Below are 21,414 nucleotides of genomic sequence, written 5' to 3' on the forward strand. Positions count from 1 at the left end.
CTGGTTACATGACTTTGTTTTTATAGATATATGCTAATTTATTTAACCAACCTCCTTTTTCTTGGATATTACGTTGTTTTGGGTTTTGCCTGTTTGTTGGTTTATTTATTTGTTTTTAAATCCTAAGCACTGTTTCAATAAACATTGTAAATTTAAGGAGACACTTTTCCTCATTATCTGTTTAGCTCATCCTACAGCAGTGGTTCTCAAACTTTAGCAGGGGTCAGAATCACCTGCCAGCCTTGTGAAACTATAGATTCTTGAGCCCCATCCCCAGAGTCTAGGATCTGTAGGTCTGGGTGGGGCCCGATAATTTGTATTTCTAACAAAGCTATCTGGTAGTGCGGATCCTGCTGATTTGGGGACCGCACTTTGTGAACCACTGTCCTATATTATTCTTCCTTCCAAGAACCTCATATCATCTGTGTCCTTAGTTTCCTTCCTTAGAACCTACTACAATTGGTTTTATACTCTGTGGAGTGGGAAGTTCCTTTGTAGTCTCATACTCTTTCCTCACTCATGACTGTAAGTCCCTTTCACATTTGCATACCTTCCCAAGTGTCTCTGGCCTGGTATCATTTGCTAATAGACACACAGATACACATGCACACTGATTTTCAAAGCTAGGTGTGGTTTTGCTGCATTGCCACCCTCAGAAACCTCAGATAGTAACAGAGTGAGGGTAAATAAAAGGCCTCTTCCCCAGGTAGTGACCTGTTCTGTCCCTTACTCCCACTGCATCTGCTGGTCTGCTTCACAAGGTGTTGTAATGGGTAACATCTATCCAAGATGGACACAGTGTTACAGATGCTTGTGAGTGGGAAGAACTATTGACCCAGAAGTGAAGAGGCATTACAATTAAGTATCATTATGTATTTGTAGGGAAGTGGTTCAAAGCTTGGGTTCAGGAGTTAGAACTGGAATTTATTTGGGCTCTGGTACTCGCTAGCAACATGAGCTTAAGGCAAGTCACGTCTCTGAGACTCATTTTCCTAACCTGTAATGTGGAAGGAATAATAGCCTTTGTTGCAAGGAGATGGAAAAAAATAAAGTAATATGTACAATGTAGCCAACACAGAAACAGCTCTCAAGAAATGGTAGCTGTTGTATTTTCTAAGTAATTGTTTTCATTTTTTTCCTGGCCTTTTCTCCGCCAAGGGCCCAGAAAAGCATCCGTTGCTCCCAGGGATCTCTTCTGCCCTGGCCCAAGGTTGTTATCATTTACCGAGATTCTGGTCACCTGCCTCGGGCGGCGGCACCGCGAACCCCGCGGGCTTCGCGGAGGCCCTGCTCTTCGGGTATTTACGGCGCGCGGCCGCCCCAGCTCCGGCTCAAGTCTGCGCTTCCAGGTTCAGTTTCAGGGTCTCGCCGGCAGCCCCGGCCGGCGGGCGCGCGGCGATCAGCGGGGCCGCGACGGCTGGGTCCTCCGGGGTGTTCCCCGGAGTTGGGAGGCGGCGTCCGGGAGTCCCCGGAGGAGGATGGGCTGCGGACACAGCAGGCTGAGCTGCTGCAAAGCCCCCAAAAAGGTAAAGGGCTCGGGCGGCGAAGTTTGCCTCGGGAGGGGAGGAGGGTGCGGAACCGCTCCGCCGCAGGGACTCTCGGCGCCGCCGGCCCCCTCCGGTCGCCCCGGGGAGCCGGGCGGAGGACGGCGAGAGGCCGGCGCGGAGGGAGGCGGGGAAAGCTCGGCCGGGCGGCGCTCTTAGCCCCGGCCCCGGGCTGAGCCGCGCGGGGCAGCCGAGTTTACCGACACGGCCCCTGGGCCCGGGAAGCGCGGCTAATTCCGGCGGCCCGAGCGGGGAAACGTCTGGCGCTATGGCAGGTGCCCTTTTCCTTCCGTCCGGGGCTGCTCGCTGTGTGGCCACGGACAAATGACTTGACCTCTCTGGGCCTTCCGCTTTTCCCACCGTTCTGAGGCTCACAATCTCTGAGGCCGCTACTCGCAGAGTGGTCCACGGATTTACAGCAGCGGCACCACCCGGGACCTGTTTGAAATGCAGAATCTCAGGCAGTGCCCCGGACCTGCTAAAATAGAACCTGCCTTTTAGCGAGATGTCCAGGTAATGACAACAGGCTTTAAAGTTTGAGAAGCGCGGGTCTCGAGCCTCTTCAGGCCCCAAAGCCGGTGCGTGTGGGCTGTCCTGGGGGTAGCCGGGAGGGGCCAAAGAGGGAGGAGATCTACCGCCTGCTGCTGCCCTTCCTTTCCTTCCTGTCCCTCCCCCGAGGGGCCTCGGAGCTGGGTTAGGGCCCAGGAGACTCTACTCGGGTTTCTGACAGTGGGACCAGGTGCCCCTTGGGTTCTGACCAGCACAGAAGGTCAGAGCCTGGAGCCAGAGGACAACTTCCTTCGGGGGGACGACCGAGGCGCAGAGGGGGAAAGAAGGACCCTCAAGTTCTAAACCTTCTTCCTACTACTCCCTGCTTTTCAGCCAGGTGGGAGGAGGTGGTCCCATAAACTTGATGAGCAGTCCTCCGGAGACCCTGAGAGGCCCCACACTGCAACCAAATGTCGTTATTTTTCATAAAACTCCAGTCAATCAATCAATCAATCAATCTCTCTCTCTCTCTCCCCCTCCTGCTTTACTGGGGCCAAGGCAAGCTTTCCCTGCCCTGTGCTAGTTCAGGGAGAGGAGTTTTCACCCTAAGTACAATGCCTCTTACTCCTCCTTTATTCCTAGTTCAAGAAACCTCACCAAGCTCTGACCGGGAAACTCTCCTGTCTTCCCTTACTCCAACAGGGAAACTGAGGCTTGCCTGCAGCCGTGGAAGCCGAGGGCTGGCTGATGGGGATGGTGGGCAGAGAAAGCTGAGCCTGGCTTGAGACCCAGAGTGGAGCCAGCAATAGGTGGACATCAGTCCTGGCTCTGCCATGAACATGATACATGACCTCAAGCAAGCCCGTACCATTCTCAGGGCCTCAGTTTCTCCCTCTACATGGAGAGGGAGGGAGATGAGCAGGATGACTTCTAAGGGTCTGAGAGTCTGTGTTCTCTGTACCTGTGTTAACGTCTCCATCTGCAAAGTGGGCCAAGAGTGAATTCCATCTATGCAGGGGCGGAAGGAGACCGAAAGAGGGCCCCTGTTCCAGGCCTGACCCTTCCACAGTGAGCATGGGTTCCCCTGCCTCCTTGCCCTTCCAAGAGCCTTACCAGCTGTCCCTGTCTGTCCTTGGCACAGCCTGAACTGGACGATACCCCCTCCACACAAGCTATGAAGGGCAAGTAAAGCCCGCACAGACGATCCCAGTGGGAAAGGGCCCTGGGTACCACCTGGGCTGATGCGCAGAGCAGAGGGTAAGGCCTGGAGAAGGGAAGGGGCTTGACTGAGGTCACAGAGTAACTTAGAGTGGAACCCCAGTATCCGGCCCCCTAGTCCGGTGCTCTTTGTCTCTGAGCTTCCAGTGGCTTCTTATTGATTCCAAAGCCCTTTGGCATTAAAGCCTTCATTCCGTTGCCTCAGGGCAGTCCAGCATGTCTTCCTGCCCCAGAAATGCCAGGCCCCTGCCCCCATGTGGCAGGATCCATAAACCAGTTCATTTAAAGTTCACGCCTGTTTCCATCTCTCCAGGCTGTGCTCCTGCCCAGTTTCTCATCCAGATGCCAAACCCTGGAAGGCCTGAGCTCCCAAGGCCATCCCACCAGCTGTCAGTCCCCCAGGGGACACAGGGCTGTAAGGATGGGATGTACAAAAATGAGCTCACACCAGAGAAGGGTTAGGTCATGGCAACAATGACTCACCCTGAATGGCAGTTTACAGAGAGCTTTCACATCCCGAGGGCCTTACAAAAGCCCTGGAAGCTGTGCTGAGCTGCCAAATCTTTGCCACTCCACAGGTGAGGACACGGAGGTCCAGGGAGGAGTGATGTGTTCAAAGTCATAGAGCCAGTTGATGACAGAGTTGTTCACCTGAGCCTGGTTTTCTGCACCCCCCATCTGGGGCTCATAGCCTCCTACAGAGCAGGTGCTGTGGAACTGTTTGAGTGAACAAATGGGGGCCCAACAGCCAGGCTAGGGGTGAGCCCGGGGAGCAGCAGCAGAATCTCACCCAGCCTCAAGAGAGACAGGAAGACTCCTTGGATGGGGGAAGACGGGGTGTGGGGATGCCTTGACTGAACGTTGACGGTTTGGTAGGAGTTACAGTCGAGGCAGAGAAAAGAGCCGGAGCTGAGGCTGAGCCAGAGAAAGTGCAGGATGACGGGGCTCACCGTGGAAAGTGGAGGTGGCAGGCAGCAAGGAATGAACCCGGAGCTTTTAGCGGGGACTACCCTGGCTTAGGGACAGAGGCTTGACTGCTGGGACCTCTCCATCCTTCCAAGTTCAAGGATTAGAGGGTTTGCTGAGTTCTGTAGTCTCCTGTGCCTGGTGGCCTTAGCCAGGAGACCCAACCTGAGGCTAAGTCACTGCCTTATTGGGATGAGTTGAAATCCTGATGGATGCTTGAGTGGGGATCCCTGGCAGGTGGGTGCTCAGGAGCCATCTGCACTGTCTGGTCCTTCCTAAACCCATCTTGACTGAGACCATGGGTGCTGTGGTCATGTCCCCGGGAGGACTTGGGAGGAGGATGGACAGAGAGGGGAGGGGCCAAGGAAACAAATTTGCCAGGGACTTGCCTGTAGGAGTGACAGGGGAGTCCAGAGGCCCCCCTGGGCAGGGGTGGGGAGGGGCACCTAGTGCCTCATGGCCAACCCCCTGTGTGTGTGCCTGGTATGAGGTCCGAACTCCCCAGCCCCCAGGACTTTGGCTCTGGCCACGGCACCGCAGCACCAAGCAGAGAGTCAGAGAACCCACTCAGTGCTGCTCCCCCAGCTGGGCCTCGGGCAACGGGTTCTCAATGGGTCCGGCTTTCAGGAGCCCTTCATGAGCACTTCCAGGTAGCAGGCCCGGTGAGAGAGGGGGACGGATGCAGAAGTGAATGACCCGGAAGAGCCCGGCGTAGGCATACAGAATCCTGAAACAAACCATGGACACCGAGCGTGTGGGCTTTAGAGCTGGGCTCATGCGTTCATTTCCTCACTGGGCACAGCGGGCGGGGTGCTAGGTCCTGCTTCAGTCCTGGCTCCATTGCACTCCGTTAAGTAGCTGTGGAAAGGGCTTGGCTTCTCCATGCTTCGGTTTCCTCATCTGTGAGATAGGTGTGAGATTCGCTCCTGGGTCATAGGGTTGTTCTAAGGATTAGTTGAAAGAAGGCATGCAGCAGAGCCCCTGAGACACTGACTAGCAAGTGGCATGCCTTTGATAAGAGGTGATGTGGGTAATGCCAGGGAGACATAATTATACCTCACGGACATCACTGCCTGGATTGTACCAGGGGTGTGGGAGACGGGGACATTAATGTCCTCGGAAGGCTGTTGGGGTTGGGGACATGAAGCCTGGAGCCTGGCTGTTGCCTTTGAACCTCTGAAGTGTTGCCAAGGGGACGTGGGGAGCAGCCTTGTTCTCTGTTGTTCCAGAAGGCAGAATTGTGGCCAGTGAGGGGAAGCTAAAGGAAGCCAGATTCTACCTCTCGTGAGGAAGAGAGGTAGCAAGTTCCCCATCTCCGGAGGAGTTCAAACAGAGGTCAGGTGACATTGTGGCAAGACTAGAAGAGGGGATGTGAGCCTAGGACTAGTAAATATTTAGGATTCCGCTTAAGAAATCTAATTTTGATTATTATAATGTTTGAGGCAAAATTTCAGAACTTGGAAAAATATAAAAAAGTTTAAAAATCACCATTAAGACATAGTCTCTGTGCACATTTCACTGTCCTTCTATTTTTCCTATATATATAATATACATGAGGGTGACTATTTTTACACGACTGGGACTATATTTTAAAGTGGTTATATTCTAGTTAATATTTTGCTGGAGGCATTCCTGTTACATAGTCCATGGAAACATGATTTTTAATGGCCACCTAATATTCTGTGGCTTATGTAACCAGTTTGGACACTTTGTTGTTTGCATTCCCCACTCCTACCCTCATTCTTCATGAGCATCCTCGCATGTTCATCCTAATGGGTGAGGGAGGGGTGGCTCTGAGCTCAGAGGGGAGAGGAGGGGCTGAGGGAAGGCCTCTCCTGAGAGAGCTGGCCTCTTGGCTGGGTTTTGAAGGTTGGTGGGGTGGGGCTAGACAGTTGTGTTGGGGTGAGTGGTATATAGGAAAGTCCAGGCTCCTGACACCTCGTCAATAGGAACAAGGCAAATCTGACCTTTTAGCTTGGTTTGCCGAGGGTGGGATGGTTAAGGAACCTGAGAGGACTTTCCTGGGCCCTGAGCCCTCTGCCCCAAGCATCATGGAGACATTGGTGTGTATGGAGCCTCTGAGCTGGTGGTTTTTGCCCAACCCATAAAATCACCATAGCTAAAGCCAATATAGGATTCCATATGCATGCACTCTGAAAATCTTGGGAGGTCGAAAGCCAGATTTCTATTCTATAAAAGGACATCTGTACCCAGTGACCTAAGACGTTAGAAAACCTTCTGATAATCCTCGCCTTAGAGACGCAATCTTTGGCAACACGTTTTCTGCACATGTATGTGGTTTTAATTCTGTTCTTTTCCTTTGTAGTCGAATTCCCAGGTGGCTAATGTAGGTCCCCCAAGGGCAGGATATGTCCCCAGCCACCTAAAGACTTCCATTTTTGCCTCAATTCGGTATTGAGTTTGGGGCCCATGCTTCATGTCTTTTTTTTTTGTAAAGAGGGCAGAAAAGATAAAACTTCAAATTAGTTGCCCAGAAGCAGGCTGCTATGTAAGTCAAGATGGTGACGGTCCTGGGGGGGGGGAGGGGCACTGCCACCTGACCTCTCAGTGGTCACAGATCAGCTAGTAAACAACAGCCTGAAATCTGCCTGGAAAGGGAGTTCTAAAGGGTCTTAGTATAACATTCATGAACATTCATGTTCAAAAAAGAAACCTGGAAAATGTAGGGACACCCCCCCAGTAAAAGGGAGAGCCTGATGGTTGGCCCGAGTTCTGGCTCTGACATCTTGGGGGCACTTGGGTTCCCACCTTTGTCCCCTCAGTGTCCTCCACCCTCAGAGTCCTGTGAGCCCTGCTGGATGACCAGGGAGAGCAGGACCCCTAGGTGGGGGAGGAGGAACTCCTGTGAGCCTGCCGTGGGCAGAGAGTAGGAGCAAGAGAAAAAAAAAAAAAAATCCATCCATCTTTAGCATGTGTAGATCTAAATCTGTCCATTACCTGAAGACAGGTCATCCTGTTTCTCTTGCCAGGTGAATTTTAATCCCTAAAAATCATTTATCTTGTCACTTTATTTTCAAACCTGAATCTTCCAGAACATCTAGGCCAAACACCTTACAATACATAAAACATCCATCCCACATCCATGCTTTCCCCCAGGTAAGTGATGTACAACCTGACCTAATTCCACTTCTCCCTCTCCCCCAGTGGTGGAGTTCTTCTTTCACCAAGTATACGAGGAACCTCGTAGACCTCCTTGCCATTTCTCCGCAGCTCCATACAACCCTACCCGCTGCCCATTCCTTAAGGATGTAGCCCTGACATTAGATTAGGAAAGTTATCTGTACTGGGGTGAACAGTGAGCACCCCCCCAAAACTCAGGTACACCCAGAACCTATGAATGTGACCTTATTTGAAATAGGTTTTTTGGAGATGGAATCCAGTTAAGATGAGGTCCTACTGGATTAGGGTGGGCCTTATTCCAATGACTGTTGTCCTCATAAGAACAGGAAAATTTGGACAGAGAGAAGGCTATGGGATAGCAGAAGCAGAGATCGGAGGGCTGCAGAAACACAAGCCAAGAAACACCAAGGATTGTGGCACCCACCAGAAGCTAGGAGAGAGGGATCGAACAGATTCTCCCAGAACCTCCAGAAGGAACCAACTCTCCCGACACCTTGATTTTGGACTTCTAGCCTCCAGAACTGTGAGAGAATAAATTTGTTTTAGGGTTCCAACTCTGTGGTAATTTAGAGCAGCCCTGGGAAACTTCTATATCTTCAGGTTAATGACCCCCGCTCTCACCCTCCACCATCGATCAAGGTGGGCAGCCAAAACCCAAAGCCTCCCATTTGGACCCTTGGTTCCCCAAGAAGAGTAGGGAGAGTGGCAAGCAATGAGGTGCTTGGACAAGGCCCAGAGGCTTTCAGCCACCAGCCACAGCCTCCGTGGAAGAAAGCACCGCCCTGGGAGTCAACCGTGGTCTGACTCCTGCCTCTTCCCCTAACTTGCTGGGGGTCTGAGCCAGGAGGTTTTCTCCCTGGGCCTGGACGTCCCCATCTGTAAAATGACTGCCTTGGCTGCTTGTAGGTTTCAAGAGAGGTATTTCTTCTTCTTGTTAATGTCTTTGCACGCAAAGAAAACTTGACCACATCACTATTTAAAAAATTCTAAGAATTCGGGTAACACTAAAGCTCCCCCTCCTCGGCTACAAGAATCTTAGTCCTTTCTCTAGAAATGACAAGTGCCATCAGTCGGCGCTATTCTAGCTACTTATCTCTGTTCTTTTGTGTGCATTGATGTACCAAGAGTCGGCGCTATTCTAGCTACTTATCTCTGTTCTTTTGTGTGCATTGATGTACCAAGGAAAATAGTTTATTTTGCATGCTGGTATTCTACCAAATGCCTTCCCAACCCTGTATGTAAAATGTACTTCATTGTTTAGACTTATGAGTGACCTTCCGTGGTGTTATATACCTTAGTGTATCGAGCCAGTCCCCACCACAGACATGAGGCTGGTTTCCAGTGTTTCCCTCTTACAAGCAACTATGCCCTGAGCACCCTGGGGAGGTGCTGCTGTCCTCGCGAGTGGGTGTCTCTCTGCTAGCAGGGCAATTGCGGGGTGGTGGGGCATGCTGCCTAAAACCTGGGGGGGCGGGTAGCCACTGACTCCCTGTCACCCTCTGCTCCGGGCATGTCCTCCCCATAGGGGCTGCTCGAGAACAGAGGGTGGTGTGAAGGGCTCAGGACACCTACCCGGGCCCTCCTGAGCAAGGGCGCCTCTTTTCTTGTCCTCTGGAGAAGCTCTCTTCATGCAGGGGTTGACAGCCATGTGTAGATCGCCTGCCCTGCTCCGCCCCGAGCACACGAGTGTAACAGGATTGATACAGGATGGTGGGGGCAGGATGACCTCACCCTGCCCCTTCTTCTACATCCGAAGCATGTCAACACTAGAAAGACTCTGATGTATCCCATTGCCCAACTCCATGCCATAGGGAAGAGAAAACAGAAGCCCAGAGGGCTGGGTGCTTTCCCAAGGTCACGCAGCAAGTGGCAAGCTGGGATTTCGACTCTAGACCCCCATGTGGGAGTTTGCCATTGCGCTGGGGAGACCGGTGGATGTCTGGCATATTATCTGTGCCCTCAGCATGCCTCTTCCTCTGCCCCGGCTGCTGCTATCATTTCCTGTCCCGCTCCTTCAGGGTCCCAGGCTGACCCGAATGCCAGAGGTGGTGCTGAGTGCTTTTGCCAGCTCCAAGCCCTCGGAAGAGACTAGAACTGGCAGACATCCTGGGAAGCTGGTGGGGGACAGGGAAACGTGGGCTCTGGGGAGAAGGACAAGGAATATTGCATATCGGAAAGCCTTTCTCTAGGCCTCAGCCTCTCCATCTGTGCACGAGGCTGGGCCCGGTGCTCCAGGGCCCCCCAACAGTCTGCCATGGCCCGGCTCAGTAGGCGCTGAAGAGGGAAGTGGTTCTGTCCTCCTCTAAGATCTCATTCCTCAGTCGATCAGATAGAAGCGCTAGAGACCACATCCGCCCCTGAGTGGGGTGCGCTGGGGGCATCACAGGTGTTCTGAGAATGGGCGGTGCCCCCAGCGCAGCCGAGTGGTGCAGGCTGGCCCTCCCACCGTTAGGCCACCCTGATCTCATAGCCACGCTTATCCATCCCGGGCAGGCAGTGGGCGATGCTGACGCCACACTCTGTAGTGTGAATGAGATGAACTAAATCTTCAGTGTCCCTGGCATGTGAAAATGAAATCAGATTCAGGCATTACTTTGCCAAAATACTTCTGTCCGTCCATCTTAGAGATAGGGAAGCTGAGACCTGTGTTTATGGGGATCTTCCATCGGAGCCTCTGTGATTTGGGTGTGAACGCTAATATTTCTCAACAGCCCTGAATATTTAGGCCCTGCCTTTCCTCTGCCTTCTGGAGGGGGCCCTTTGGGCCTCCACCCCCACCTCCTTCCTGCCTCTACCCTCAGCCAATAGGCTCTGCCTGTGGTTGTTAAGATTCTGAAACTACTGGTGCGGGGCCCCACCCACGCTGAGTCCAGATGCCGGAAAGGCAGCTCTGATACTGCAGAGGGCTGTGACCTGAGTCCCGTGAGGCCCAGAATCGTCTGTCCCCTAAACTTCAGCTACTAGGATCAATCTGGTGTATGCATAAAGGAAAGGAAATGGAAGGGCCTCCAGGCCCTGGATTCTCGTGAGGGCACTTGTTCCCCTGCTTTGTGGCCTCTGACAAGTATTGTCCATCCCACTTCTGGGCTTCAGTTTCTCCATCTAGAAATAGGAGGTGGGGATTGGAATAAACTGTCTCCAGGGGCCCTTCCAGCCCTGCCTGCTGGATCCCAGGAAGCATCCCTCAGCCAGAATGGGAGTGATAGGACTCTGTGGCCAAGGGAAGCCAGGGGACAGGAAAGGAGCTAGGGAACTCCTGAGGGTCCTTTGATTACTGAATTCTCTAAGCGAAGCAGGAATAATGACATAGATGATACCACTCAATCAGCAATACACAAAGCCCGAAGGCCCATGGAAAGCGTGGAGCGATGGTTCTTCCGGCGAGGTGAGACCAAGTGTGGTCAGGAAAGGCTGAGCCATCCTCAGGGCTGCTCTTGGCTTCCATCCTAACAAGGTCACCAACATAAGGAATAACCGAGCAGCTTCCATGTGAGCTGCTTCTGCCTTATTCACCCTTGCCTGGTGCAGCTCACAATTTGAGGGAAGTTGAGGATTCTGCCCCAAAGGCTTCAGTACAGGACTATGGAAATTCACCCCAAAGTACTACAACCTGGAGAATACTCAACAGAGCCCTCCGAGGCCGTGTTCATGCTGGTGGCTTTCACTCTCCACCTGCACTTTAGGCTTACCAGAGGGCTTTACTTGCTCCACACCAAGGATACTTTATAGAATTATATAGACTGTTGGAGTTGAAGGTCCTCTGTGATCACTCCGTCCAACCTGCAGAATGAAGTTTGCCTCTTCTTGCCTGCTACCAGTGATGGAGATCTCACTACCACCACCAAACCCCCACCTCTAGTCAGGCAGCTTATCTCTGTCTGGGACAGTTCTGAAATTCTTCTTCATGTTGAACTGAAACTTCTAGCCCTTAGCCACAAGCCTGCCCTCCAAGGCTGTGGACCACACAGCTTCTGCGTCATGACAGTCCCGCAGAGATCTGAAGGCAGTGGCCAGGTTTTCTTGCCTGTTCTCGAGGCTGACCAACTGTTGTTAGCAGTACCTCCTATAATTTGGTTTTGGGCCTCCTTCCACATGTTGTCAGCTCCCTTTGGATGCCTTCCAGTTTGTCAATTTACCCTTCAAAATGCAAGCATATTCTGGGGGTCTCACTGGACCCGACGTGAGCTCCTCTGGCTCCTCCACAGCTCTGGCCACTGTCCTCCCATGTTACCCGGACTCCGCGCCTGTATTTGGCAGCCGCATCCTGCTGCAGACCAGGTTTGCTCCAGGTTGAACCCAAAGCGGGCTCTGGTCTGCTTGACAACAAGGAGCTGGGCCCCAGAACTGTGTGTGTTACCAAGATACAAGGGCCCTGTTTCCGGCCTCCGTAGTGGAAGGGCTGTCCTGGAATCAGAAGAACTGAACGGAACCCCTGTTCCAACCCTGACGCGTGGCAGATAAAGAAACAGGTCCAGCGCGGGCAAGGGACTCGCCTCAAGTCTCATAGGAAAGCTGGAATCCGGGTCTCCGGGTGTCTCCCCCAGTCCTGGGTTCTCCCTACGTCCTGTGCTGTCAGCTACCCCCCTCGCTCTCTTCTCCCAGTTTCTGTTCTCAGGAAACCCCACTGACCCCGCTCCCCCTCTTCCAGAGCTCAATCCGGATGCCCCACCCCAGCCCTGGGCCTCCCCACTCTGCTTTTGGAAGGGGAAATTCTTATGTCCCCCTCCCAGCTCCTGTCCTCTCCCACTGCGGGGTGAACTCTGCTCCGTAGCCTCTGAGGAGGGAGCTGCCTGAGCCCCAACCTGGGGATTTTCCATGTCGTAGTTGCTTATCAATTCCTACTCAGCTCTGGGCTATGTGTCCTCAGGCTCTTGTGAGCAACAGAGCTGCCTGCATAGATCGGCAGATTGGGGCTTCCTGGCACATCTACCACCCTCGGATTCTGTGGGTCTAGAACTGGGCCCGGGGCTGTGTTAAGCAAGCATTCCAGGTGCTTCTAATAATACAGGAGACCCAGAGACCACACTCCTAGAAATAGTGTTCTGGGCATCATAACAGATGCTGGGACAAATTCAAAGCAGGTTTCAAACATGGTCCCTGTCGTCAAGGAGCCCCTTGGCCTAGCTGGAAAAGCACAGGTAACCAGGTAGGTCCTCACATGGGTGTCCGAACAGGCACCCGGGCACAGAGCTGCCAGGGACTAACTCAGCGCTGGGGAGGGACAGAGGAGAAACGGGACGTGAGCTCAGCCTGGAAGCCTGAGGAACTGTGGAGGGTGCGTCATGCTGGGATGAGTGCCTTGGGATGGTCTCGAACACAGGGATGCACCTACTGGGGCCAGGAATACAATAGGCTTGTTTGGTTTGGGCCCAGCAAATTTGCCAATTGTTCTTTTAAAAGAGATACTATTCCGTGTTGGCAAGGTTGCCGTGAAACTGGCCTTCTTGTGCGCCAACAGTGGGTGTGTTCATTGGTAGAACCTTTCTGGAGGCCAGAATCAGTAGTTTCAGATGTGTAAAAATACATATAAATCATTAAGTGATCAGTGAAAGCATAATTTGGAAATTAAGAAATGGAAATAACTGAAGTATTCACGCAGATTATTTAATGATTGAATTCATTCACAAGGATGTAATATTTGAGTCATTAAAATTAACATATCTACAGAAGATTTAATGCCATGTAGTAAGAGCTCATAATGTATTTGAAAAAATAAAACATAAGGAAGTATATGTAATGTTCCAATTATGAATAAATAGATCTATTATTACTACTACTGTAATTGGAGGAAGATGTTTACAAATATTTATTAAGGAAACAGGGAGGAAGAGGAGGATCCTCGCCTGAGGACAGACTGTGATAAGTCTTTTTTTTCCCCTCAGTTTATTTATTTATTTATTTGACAGAGAGAGAGCACAAGCAGGGGGAGTGGCAGGGAGAGGGAGAAGCAGACTCCCTGCGGAGCAAGGAGCCCGATTCGGGGCTCAATCTCAGGACCCTGGAACCATGACCGAGCCGAAGGCAGACACTTAACCAACTGAGCCACCCAGGCGCCCTGTGCTAAGTTTTGAATGTCACGGGAAGCCGTAGTCCTGGGAGTGATTTTGTCAGGATCTGGGGACTCAAGTGCAGGGTCCCATCCTGCCTGCGGTCTGGAAGCTGTTAGTGGAGGAAAGTTTTTCACCTTTCTGTGGTGGTTGTTTAGCAGAAGACAGTTTTTCATGAGCTTTATGATCTTACTTCAGGCCAGTCTGAGGGAGATCTACCAAAGCACTGTAGGGCCTTTGTTCTTGCCCTGCTTTTCAAACAGAAAGTAATAAACTCAGGCAATGTTTGAGCTCTCAGGATATGCCAGACATTATAGGTGCATTATCCCATCTAATCCTTAAAACAATCTCATGAGGAAACCAAGGCTTGGAGAGACCATGCATTCACACAGTGTTAGATTTAGGATTTGAATCCTGGTATGGGTGATTCTAGAATCCCAGAGTTCTTTTTTTTTCTTTTTTAAGTTTTTATTGATTGATTGATTTTAGAGCTAGAGATGGGGGGGAGGGGCAGAGGGAGAGAAGCAGTCTCCGTGCTGAGCCCAGAGCCTGACGTGGGGCTCAATCCCACAACCCCGAGATCATGACCTGAGCCGAAACCAAGAGCTGGACGCTTAACCGACTGAGCCACCCGGGCACCCCTAGAATCCCGACGTTCTTAATCCCACTGCTCCAGTCTCTAATGTTCTGAGACCTGGTTCTAATGTTGAGTCTGCCAATAAGGCACAGTGTCACCGTGTCTTACCTCCCTGGGTTTCCTCGCTGTAATAACCCTGCCTGTCAGTGCTACTGAGAGGAGCTGAGGTCAGAGGCTCAGAGCTGGAAGACCACGGGGGTCCACTAAGCCCTTCTTGACTCTACTCGGCAAAGGAGGGAACAGGAGCCCAGAGGAGGGGAGAGATTTGTCGAGCTTTGTAGGAGAGCGGGGACTGGAATCCAGGAATTCTCAGTCCCACGAAAGCATCCCCGGATTAGCATAACCAGTGGTGGCGACGGGGATGAGACAACCCCTGATCTCCGTCCTTCTGACAGCCCAGGGTAGAGACTCTGGCTCCTGTCACTTCCCCAGATTCTTGGCTTGGACAGCTTCCCTGACATGTGCCTGGGTCAGGCATCCCCTCTGCCCTGGGCGGGGAGAGCCGAGTCTTCCCAGGGTGGAGGGAGAACTCAGTTGTCAGGGATGCCCAGCCACTGAGGGCCGGGGGGAGGCGCCATGTCTTGTTCCATTTGCCAGGGGCTCACGCTGCACTGGGCTCTGTGCCGGGCACTGGGGGGCAGGAGCAGAAGGTTGTAGAAACCTTCCCTTGACTTACGTTCCTTCCCCAGCCAGAAGTATGCTTTCCAGCAGCATTTCAATCATTCTTGAGTTCAGGAAATTGTTAATAATTTTATGCAATAATATACTTTTAAAAATCTGTGACTATAGTAAAAAGTACAGTTAATTGAACATTTTCATAGCCTTTCCACAGGCTGACTTATTTTTTTAAGTGTCTCTCTCTTTTTTCTTTTTTTTTAGAGAGGGAGAGAGGGAGGAAGGGCAGAGGGAGAGAGAGAGAATCTTAAGCAGGCTCCACACCCAGCGTGGACCCCTGAGAACGCAGAGCCCAACATGGGACTCTTATCTCATAACCCTGAGATCATGACCTGAGCTGAAATCAAGAGTCGGGTGCTTAACTGACTGAGCCACCCAGGCACCCCCCTCCCCCCATGGCTTGGACTTCTTCTTCTTTTTTTTAATATTTTATTTATTTACTTGAGCTAGAGAGTGAGCAAGAGAGCCAGGGCAGGGGAGCAGAGGGAGAGGGAGAAGCAGGCTCTCCGCTGAGCAGGGAGCCCAATGTGGGGCTCGATCCCAGGACCCTGGGATCATGACCTGAGCCGAAGGCAGACACCTAACCAACTGAGCCACCCAGGTGCCCCCATGGCTTGGACTTCTGATGCTTTGCCCCGAATACAGGGAAGGATCAACTTCCTTGGAAGGAAGTTGTGGTAACCATAGGTCCTGAGAGGAAAGAGTAATTGTCTCTGAACTAGAGGTTGGGAAGTTTCAGCTATAACTGGGGTGAGGGTAATAGCAAAAGGTCTGGCCAAGAGCTGGAAGAAGGAAGAGGTGGGCAGGGAGGGCCTCATGGTTGGTGGCACAAACCACAAAAATCTAAGGAGAGGTCAACCAGTATCAAACTCCCCACTGAGGGTTTCCATGGCAATGATGAGAAATCCTGCTCTGGGAACCCCTTCCCCACAGAGGGAGGGCTGCCTTTGGCTAGTGAGGGAGGGAGCCTAAGTAACTGGATCCAAGGCAAGGTCTGGTATAGCTGGACGTCAGTCCTGTCTTGCCTTTGGAAGGATCCAGCTACAGCATCCATCCTCACATCGACCTCCTACCCTCTACCTCAATGTTGTCTCATTTCTTCCAGAGGCGCCAAAAACCAGATCAGCCCCCCAGACCAGAGCCACAGGAACTAGGTCCCCTCAATGGGGACACAGGTGAGTAGCCAGCCCTATAAATGCCCTCCCCACCATCCATGAGGTTTGCTACTTTATCAACAAAGCTGATATTTAATTATCTCATGAGACCTTAAGTAGGTTACATTAATAGCAGTATCATGTCTAAAATCAGGGAGGTGATACTCCTGACCTGTACTTGCCTGTTCCTGGCTACTGATGCCACACCTGGAGGGTTGAGTTTATTTCTGGAAAGTACATTTTCAGGAGAATCCAGAAAAAATGGAAGGAGTACAGTAGAGACAGATCAGGCTGGTGAGAAATCTGGAAACCCAGTCCTGTAAGGAGCAGTTAAAGAAGCAGAGGTTGTTCTACCTGGAAAGAAGATGTTGCAATAAAACAACAGTTCTCTCCAAGTGTCTGAAGTACCCTCATAGAGAAGAAAGATAAGCCTTGTTCAGTGTGACCCAGAGGTCCGTACAAGGGCCTCAAGGTGGCAGAAACAGGCAGGCAGAATTCAGTTCAATCTCAAAGGATTTTTTGTGTGATTGTTGGTTTAAAACCACCAGAGCTACCTAATAATGAAATGAGCGCTCCATCTCGGAAAGTGTTCAGTTACAGACTGGAGACTGGCAGGGCCATTGTAGACGAAGTTTAAGTACCTGATAAGCAATTGGATCAGAATGCAGAGGCTCTGTAATCTGCCTGTGCACAAGAATTACCTGGGGGAACTTCAAAGATACACATTCTGGGCCCCACCGCATACCAACTCAACAAGAGTCTCTGGGAGTGGGGCTGAAGACTCTGTCCTGGTAGTGATGATCTGTCTTTGTTATAAGCTTCTCCCTGGCAGGTGCCAGTCCGGCCGTACTGGTCTTGTGGACCAACATTTGGGACCCTGAGCCAAATGGTTTGTGAGAGTCTGGGGTTCTCTGAACTTGACCCCTGTGGTTCCCCAGGACCCAGGGCACTGACTTCGCTCCCCCCAACCCCCATCCTGACAGGCAGCCCAGGGCCGGCTTCCTGGCTAGCAGCCCCACTCCTCACCTTTCTCCTCATGCCCTTTGCCAACCCTGTCTATGGCACTCTGTAATAATAATACTAACATCAGTAATAATGCCAACTGGACCAGTAATGCCAACCCCTCTAATGCTTGTCAGGAGCAACGATGACTCTAGAGAGCATTCAGTCAACAATAAGGCACATTTGTTGAGCTATCTCTAAATGCCTGGCACGACACTTCCTGCTTTGTGTGCGTCAGCAGGCAGAGTAAGGTGATAGGAGGGCTTGCCGTGGGATCAGACTGTGCAGGTTCACGGCCCCTCCCCCAACTGTGAGCTGTGTGATCCCGGGCCAGTTGCGTATCTTCTCTGTCCCTCAGTTTCCTCATCTGTGAAATGGGGTTAAACATAGTACCCACCACAGTGGGTTGTTGTGAGGACTGCGTATTCCCTGTGAGGCACCTGGGACAGGGCTGGCATGCTCCTGGGCACAGTAAGCTCTCAGCACTCTTTACCTTACTGGTATTATTTCTGTTGCCATCGTTTCCTGATTTAATCATCTCCACAGCCCTGTGAGCTAGGTATTATTATCCCGATTTCCCACATTGGGTAACTGAGGCACAGAGAGGGCGGGTCGTGCCTTAGGGCACACCCAGAGCCTGTTGGACTCACAGGGGCATTGGCAGGGCCTGTTGTGGAGTCTCCCTAAGCAAGGGCTAGACTTCCTGTTTGCATCTCCTTCCCACTCACAGCAGCCCCTCTGCCTCCAGCTGGGGGGGGGGGGCGATGCTAAAGGTCAGGGGTCACACACCCAGCTCCTCACAGGCCCCAGCAGGTAGAGCAGGTGACTGTGGCCGATGGCAGAGCCACGTCCTAGACGAAGCGGGAAGACAGCTGTGCCTCAGCTTCAGCTCCTGGCCTGGCACGAAGGTATACGCTACCAGTTCTTTGGCTTCTTGAAGAAAAGTTGGAAATCTGTATATGAAGTAAAAGTTGCCCAGCAACTATTAAATCTCAGCAAATTCTTTTTACCTTATTATTTTTTTAAGATTTTATTTATTTATTTGACAGACAGAGACACAGCGAGAGCGGAACACAAGCAGCGGGAGTGGGAGAGGGAGAAGCAGGCTTCCTGCTGAACAGGGAGCCCGATGCGGGGCTCGATCCCAGGACCCTGGGATCATGACCTGAGCCGAAGGCAGACGCTTAACGACTGAGCCACCTAGGCGCCCCCCCCCTTTTTTTTTACTTTAGATATCAGTTAGAGCAAATAACACCATTATGGGCTGAGTCCATCCTGTGAGTTACCAGCTCTGCTGTAGACCGTAGGGGGCAGAATGAGACCCCTGGCTTCCGCACTAAGGAGGGTCTCCAAAGCCGGAGAGATGTGAGTGACTGCTGCTGGAGGTTGATCTCCCAACTGAAACCATTCTTGTGGTGGAGACTGGAGTTCTCACCCCTTAGCCCTGGCCTCCCACAGCCTCTCCGCCAGGCCCTGGCCTCACTTCTGCTCTGTGTGAATTTTTTGCTTCCTCGCGTGTAGCCACAGCTGTCCAGCTCTGTGCATCTGAGGAGGCTGAGCCGTGCCAGAAGGAGATAACCAGAATTCTCCAGCAACACAAAGAGGACAGGAAGAAATGGGCACAACAGGTAAGTCCAGGTGACACCCGGCCCTTCTCTCTTCCTCCTGCATAGCTAACCTTGCTCAATGCCAGAATGAGGATCACCTTTGGATTTAGGTGTTCTAAGTATCTCTTACTCCTTTACCAAGAAGGAAGTCCTTTATCTTTTGAATAAATAGTTGTAATTGCTTGCATATAATTCGTTATATTCATTGTATGCAGTGAAAGATCAGGAAACACTAACACAGTAGAAAGACTTCCTTCCTGGAGCGGGTGTCAGGATTAAAAGACTCCTACATCCCTTTCTCCTAGACAATTCTCTGGGAGCCCCCTTCTAAGATCTAAAGAAGGCAGGGTCAGCCACACCTGCTGGGTCTTGGAGGTCTTGTGCCCGCTGAGCTCAGGTCGTTCCCGTCCCACAGACAATGGGGTGGAACTCTGATCACCAACCTCTACAAAGCTCCAGGGGTTGGTGTGTGAATAAGCAAGGCTGCGCTGAAGCTCAGTCTCATGCTGCTGGCCACCTCCCGCCCCCAGGTGGAGAAGGAGAGGGAGCTAGAGCTTCGAGAGAAACTGGATGAACAGCGAAGAGTCCTGGAGGGAGAGCATGAGGAGACCCTGCAAGGTAAGGATGGAGATGCTTCCCTAGCAAGGGTGTGGAAGGCTCCTTCTTTTGTCCCCACCTCCTGAGTTCACGGGGGTCTCCCACTGGCCCCCACCTCCTGCCTCTGGCCCCTCCCTCCTACCATTGGCCCCTCCCTCCTATCACTGGCCCCTCCCCCTGCCTCTGGTCCACAAATAGTTGGCTGCTTCAGGGCTGGAGTCTTCAGGGTCCTTGGGACTTGTCCTTTTGGACATGACTTTAAAACTGACACCATGTCATGATCCCAGGGTCCTGGGATTGAGTCCCACATCGGACTCCTTGCTCAGCAAGGAGCCTGCTTCTCCCTCTGCCTGCCTCTGTCTCTCTCTCTCTGATAAATAAATAAAAAATCTTAAAAAAAAAAAAAAAAAAAAACCTGACACCATGCTTTGGCTAACCTTAATTGAGAGGGTTTTTTTCCCTTTCCATTTTAAAAGCAAGTCACATTCCTTAAAGGAAATTTGAAAACTCTAGACAAATAGGATAATTTTTAAATATCCATATTCCTTCCCTACAACAATGACAGCTCTTAAAATTTATAGTTAGGTTATTTTTTTCAAATAACTTTTTTTCCTTTTATATGTGATATGACCATCATAAAAATTTAGAACCTATGGGTTAAACAAAATGGTCTTAGAGCATCGTGGTTAGGACCTCAGGCTCTGCAGCCACAGTCCTGGGGTTTGGATCCCAGCTTCACCTCTTCCTCTTACTGGCTGTGTAACCTTGAAGAATTGGGTTAGCTTCGTTCATAGGGTCTTTGTGAGAATTAAATGATTTAATGTACAGATAGATGGATGGGTAGATAAAATTTAGAACAGTGCCTAATATTTCACAAGATACTTAGCAAACAATTATTAGTACTTATTATTTTCTTATTGAGAAAATTAAAATTGTGTGTAATTCCACCCCGAACTAGTCACTGTTACCCCTTTGACATAGATCCCTTTCTTTTTTTTTTTTTTAAGATTTTATTTATTTGACATAGAGAGAGAGAAATAGCCAGAGAGGGAACACAAGCAGAGGGAGTGGGAGAGGGAGAAGCAGGCTTCCTGCTGAGCAGGGAGCCCAATGCGGGGCTTGATCCCAGGACCCTGGGATCATGACCTGAGCCGAAGGCAGACGCTTAACCAACGGAGCCACCCAGGGGCCCCTAGAGATCCCTTTCATTTTCTGTGTGTGTGTGTGTGTGTGTGTCTACCTGGGATATTCATCTATACACATACACACACAGACTTTGGGGGGAGGAGATAAATTGTTCTCACTTTGAATTCTATTAACATCTTGTCATTAAACTTCTGTAACATAAGTTTAGTAATTACTCAGCATTCCACTGTCAGCCCTTGTTCATTTAACTGAGCCCCGGTTGGTTAGGCATTTAGGTAATTTCAAACTTTTGCCATTGTTTATAATAGCAATGATACTTACACAGTGAACCCTGTTTTGTAAAATCTTGGCCACATTCATGATTTTATCTTTAGAAACTAGTAGAGTTGGTGTGACAAAGTTTATATATATATATTTTTATTTTGGTAAAATACACATAAGACCATTACCATTAGTGACATTTCGTACATTCAGAGTGCCCTGCATCCCTCACCCCATCCCATTCCAGCACACACTCATCACCCTGAGAGTAAGCCCCATCCCCACCAAGCAGTCACTCCCTGCCCCTCCCCAACCTCCTAGCCCCTGGCAGCCACCAATCCACTCGCTGGCCATGGTTTTGTCCATTCTAGACACTCACTAAATGGAATCATGGCATCTGTGACCCCCATGTCCGGCTTCTTCACCCAGCATGAGGTTTGCAGGGCACATCTATGCTGCACTGTACATTTGCACGATGTCTTTTTTTCTCTCCCATTTTAAAAGCTACTCCATCCCTTTTTATGGCAGAGTCATATTCCATTATCGTTGGCATGGACGCACCACACTCTGTTATCCATTCATTAGTTGATGAACACCTGGGCTGCCTCCACCCTTTGGCGATGTGAATAGTGCCACTAGAACGAGCACTTTCGGTTCCCCTGCGTGTACACCCAGCAGTAGAATCGCGGGGTCATACAGGAAATCTGTGCTCAACTTTATGAGAGACGGCCAAACGGGCTGCCCCCGCAGCTGCACCATTCTGCATCCCGAGAAGCGACGCCCAAGGGCGCCTGTTGCACCACATCCACGCCAACACTTGTTATTTTCCATTGTTGTTGTTACTGTTGCTGTCGTTGCCATCCTAGTGAGGTGTGGAGTGGTATCTCATGGTTTTTTTTATTTGCATTTCCCTAATGCCTAACTGTGCTG

The 21,414-nt window shown here is 51.0% G+C and overlaps 1 protein-coding gene across 2 annotated transcripts in view; it reads left to right on the forward strand.

Annotated features, from left to right (window-relative positions):
* The first annotated feature begins 1,332 nt into the window (after positions 1-1,332).
* The window catches only part of CCDC69 (coiled-coil domain containing 69), a 34,126-nt gene continuing 14,044 nt past the window's right edge, over positions 1,333-21,414 (forward strand). Inside the window, exons 1-4 of one of the 2 annotated variants that reach the window (XM_064596635.1) lie at positions 1,333-1,526; positions 15,823-15,892; positions 18,395-18,501; positions 19,011-19,098. In XM_064596635.1, the coding sequence (XP_064452705.1) occupies positions 1,479-1,526; positions 15,823-15,892; positions 18,395-18,501; positions 19,011-19,098 (313 nt within the window). In that variant the 5' untranslated portion in view covers positions 1,333-1,478. Of the gene's footprint in view, positions 1,527-3,654; positions 3,830-15,822; positions 15,893-18,394; positions 18,502-19,010; positions 19,099-21,414 lie in introns of those variants that run through there. The other variant, XM_045902426.3, reaches the window with a different exon arrangement.

This window comes from Mirounga angustirostris, unplaced genomic scaffold (assembly GCF_029215605.1).
Source record: "Mirounga angustirostris isolate CCGP_5_RB_7025 unplaced genomic scaffold, mMirAng1.0.hap1 SCAF_7, whole genome shotgun sequence".
NCBI classification, from domain to species: domain Eukaryota; kingdom Metazoa; phylum Chordata; class Mammalia; order Carnivora; family Phocidae; genus Mirounga; species Mirounga angustirostris.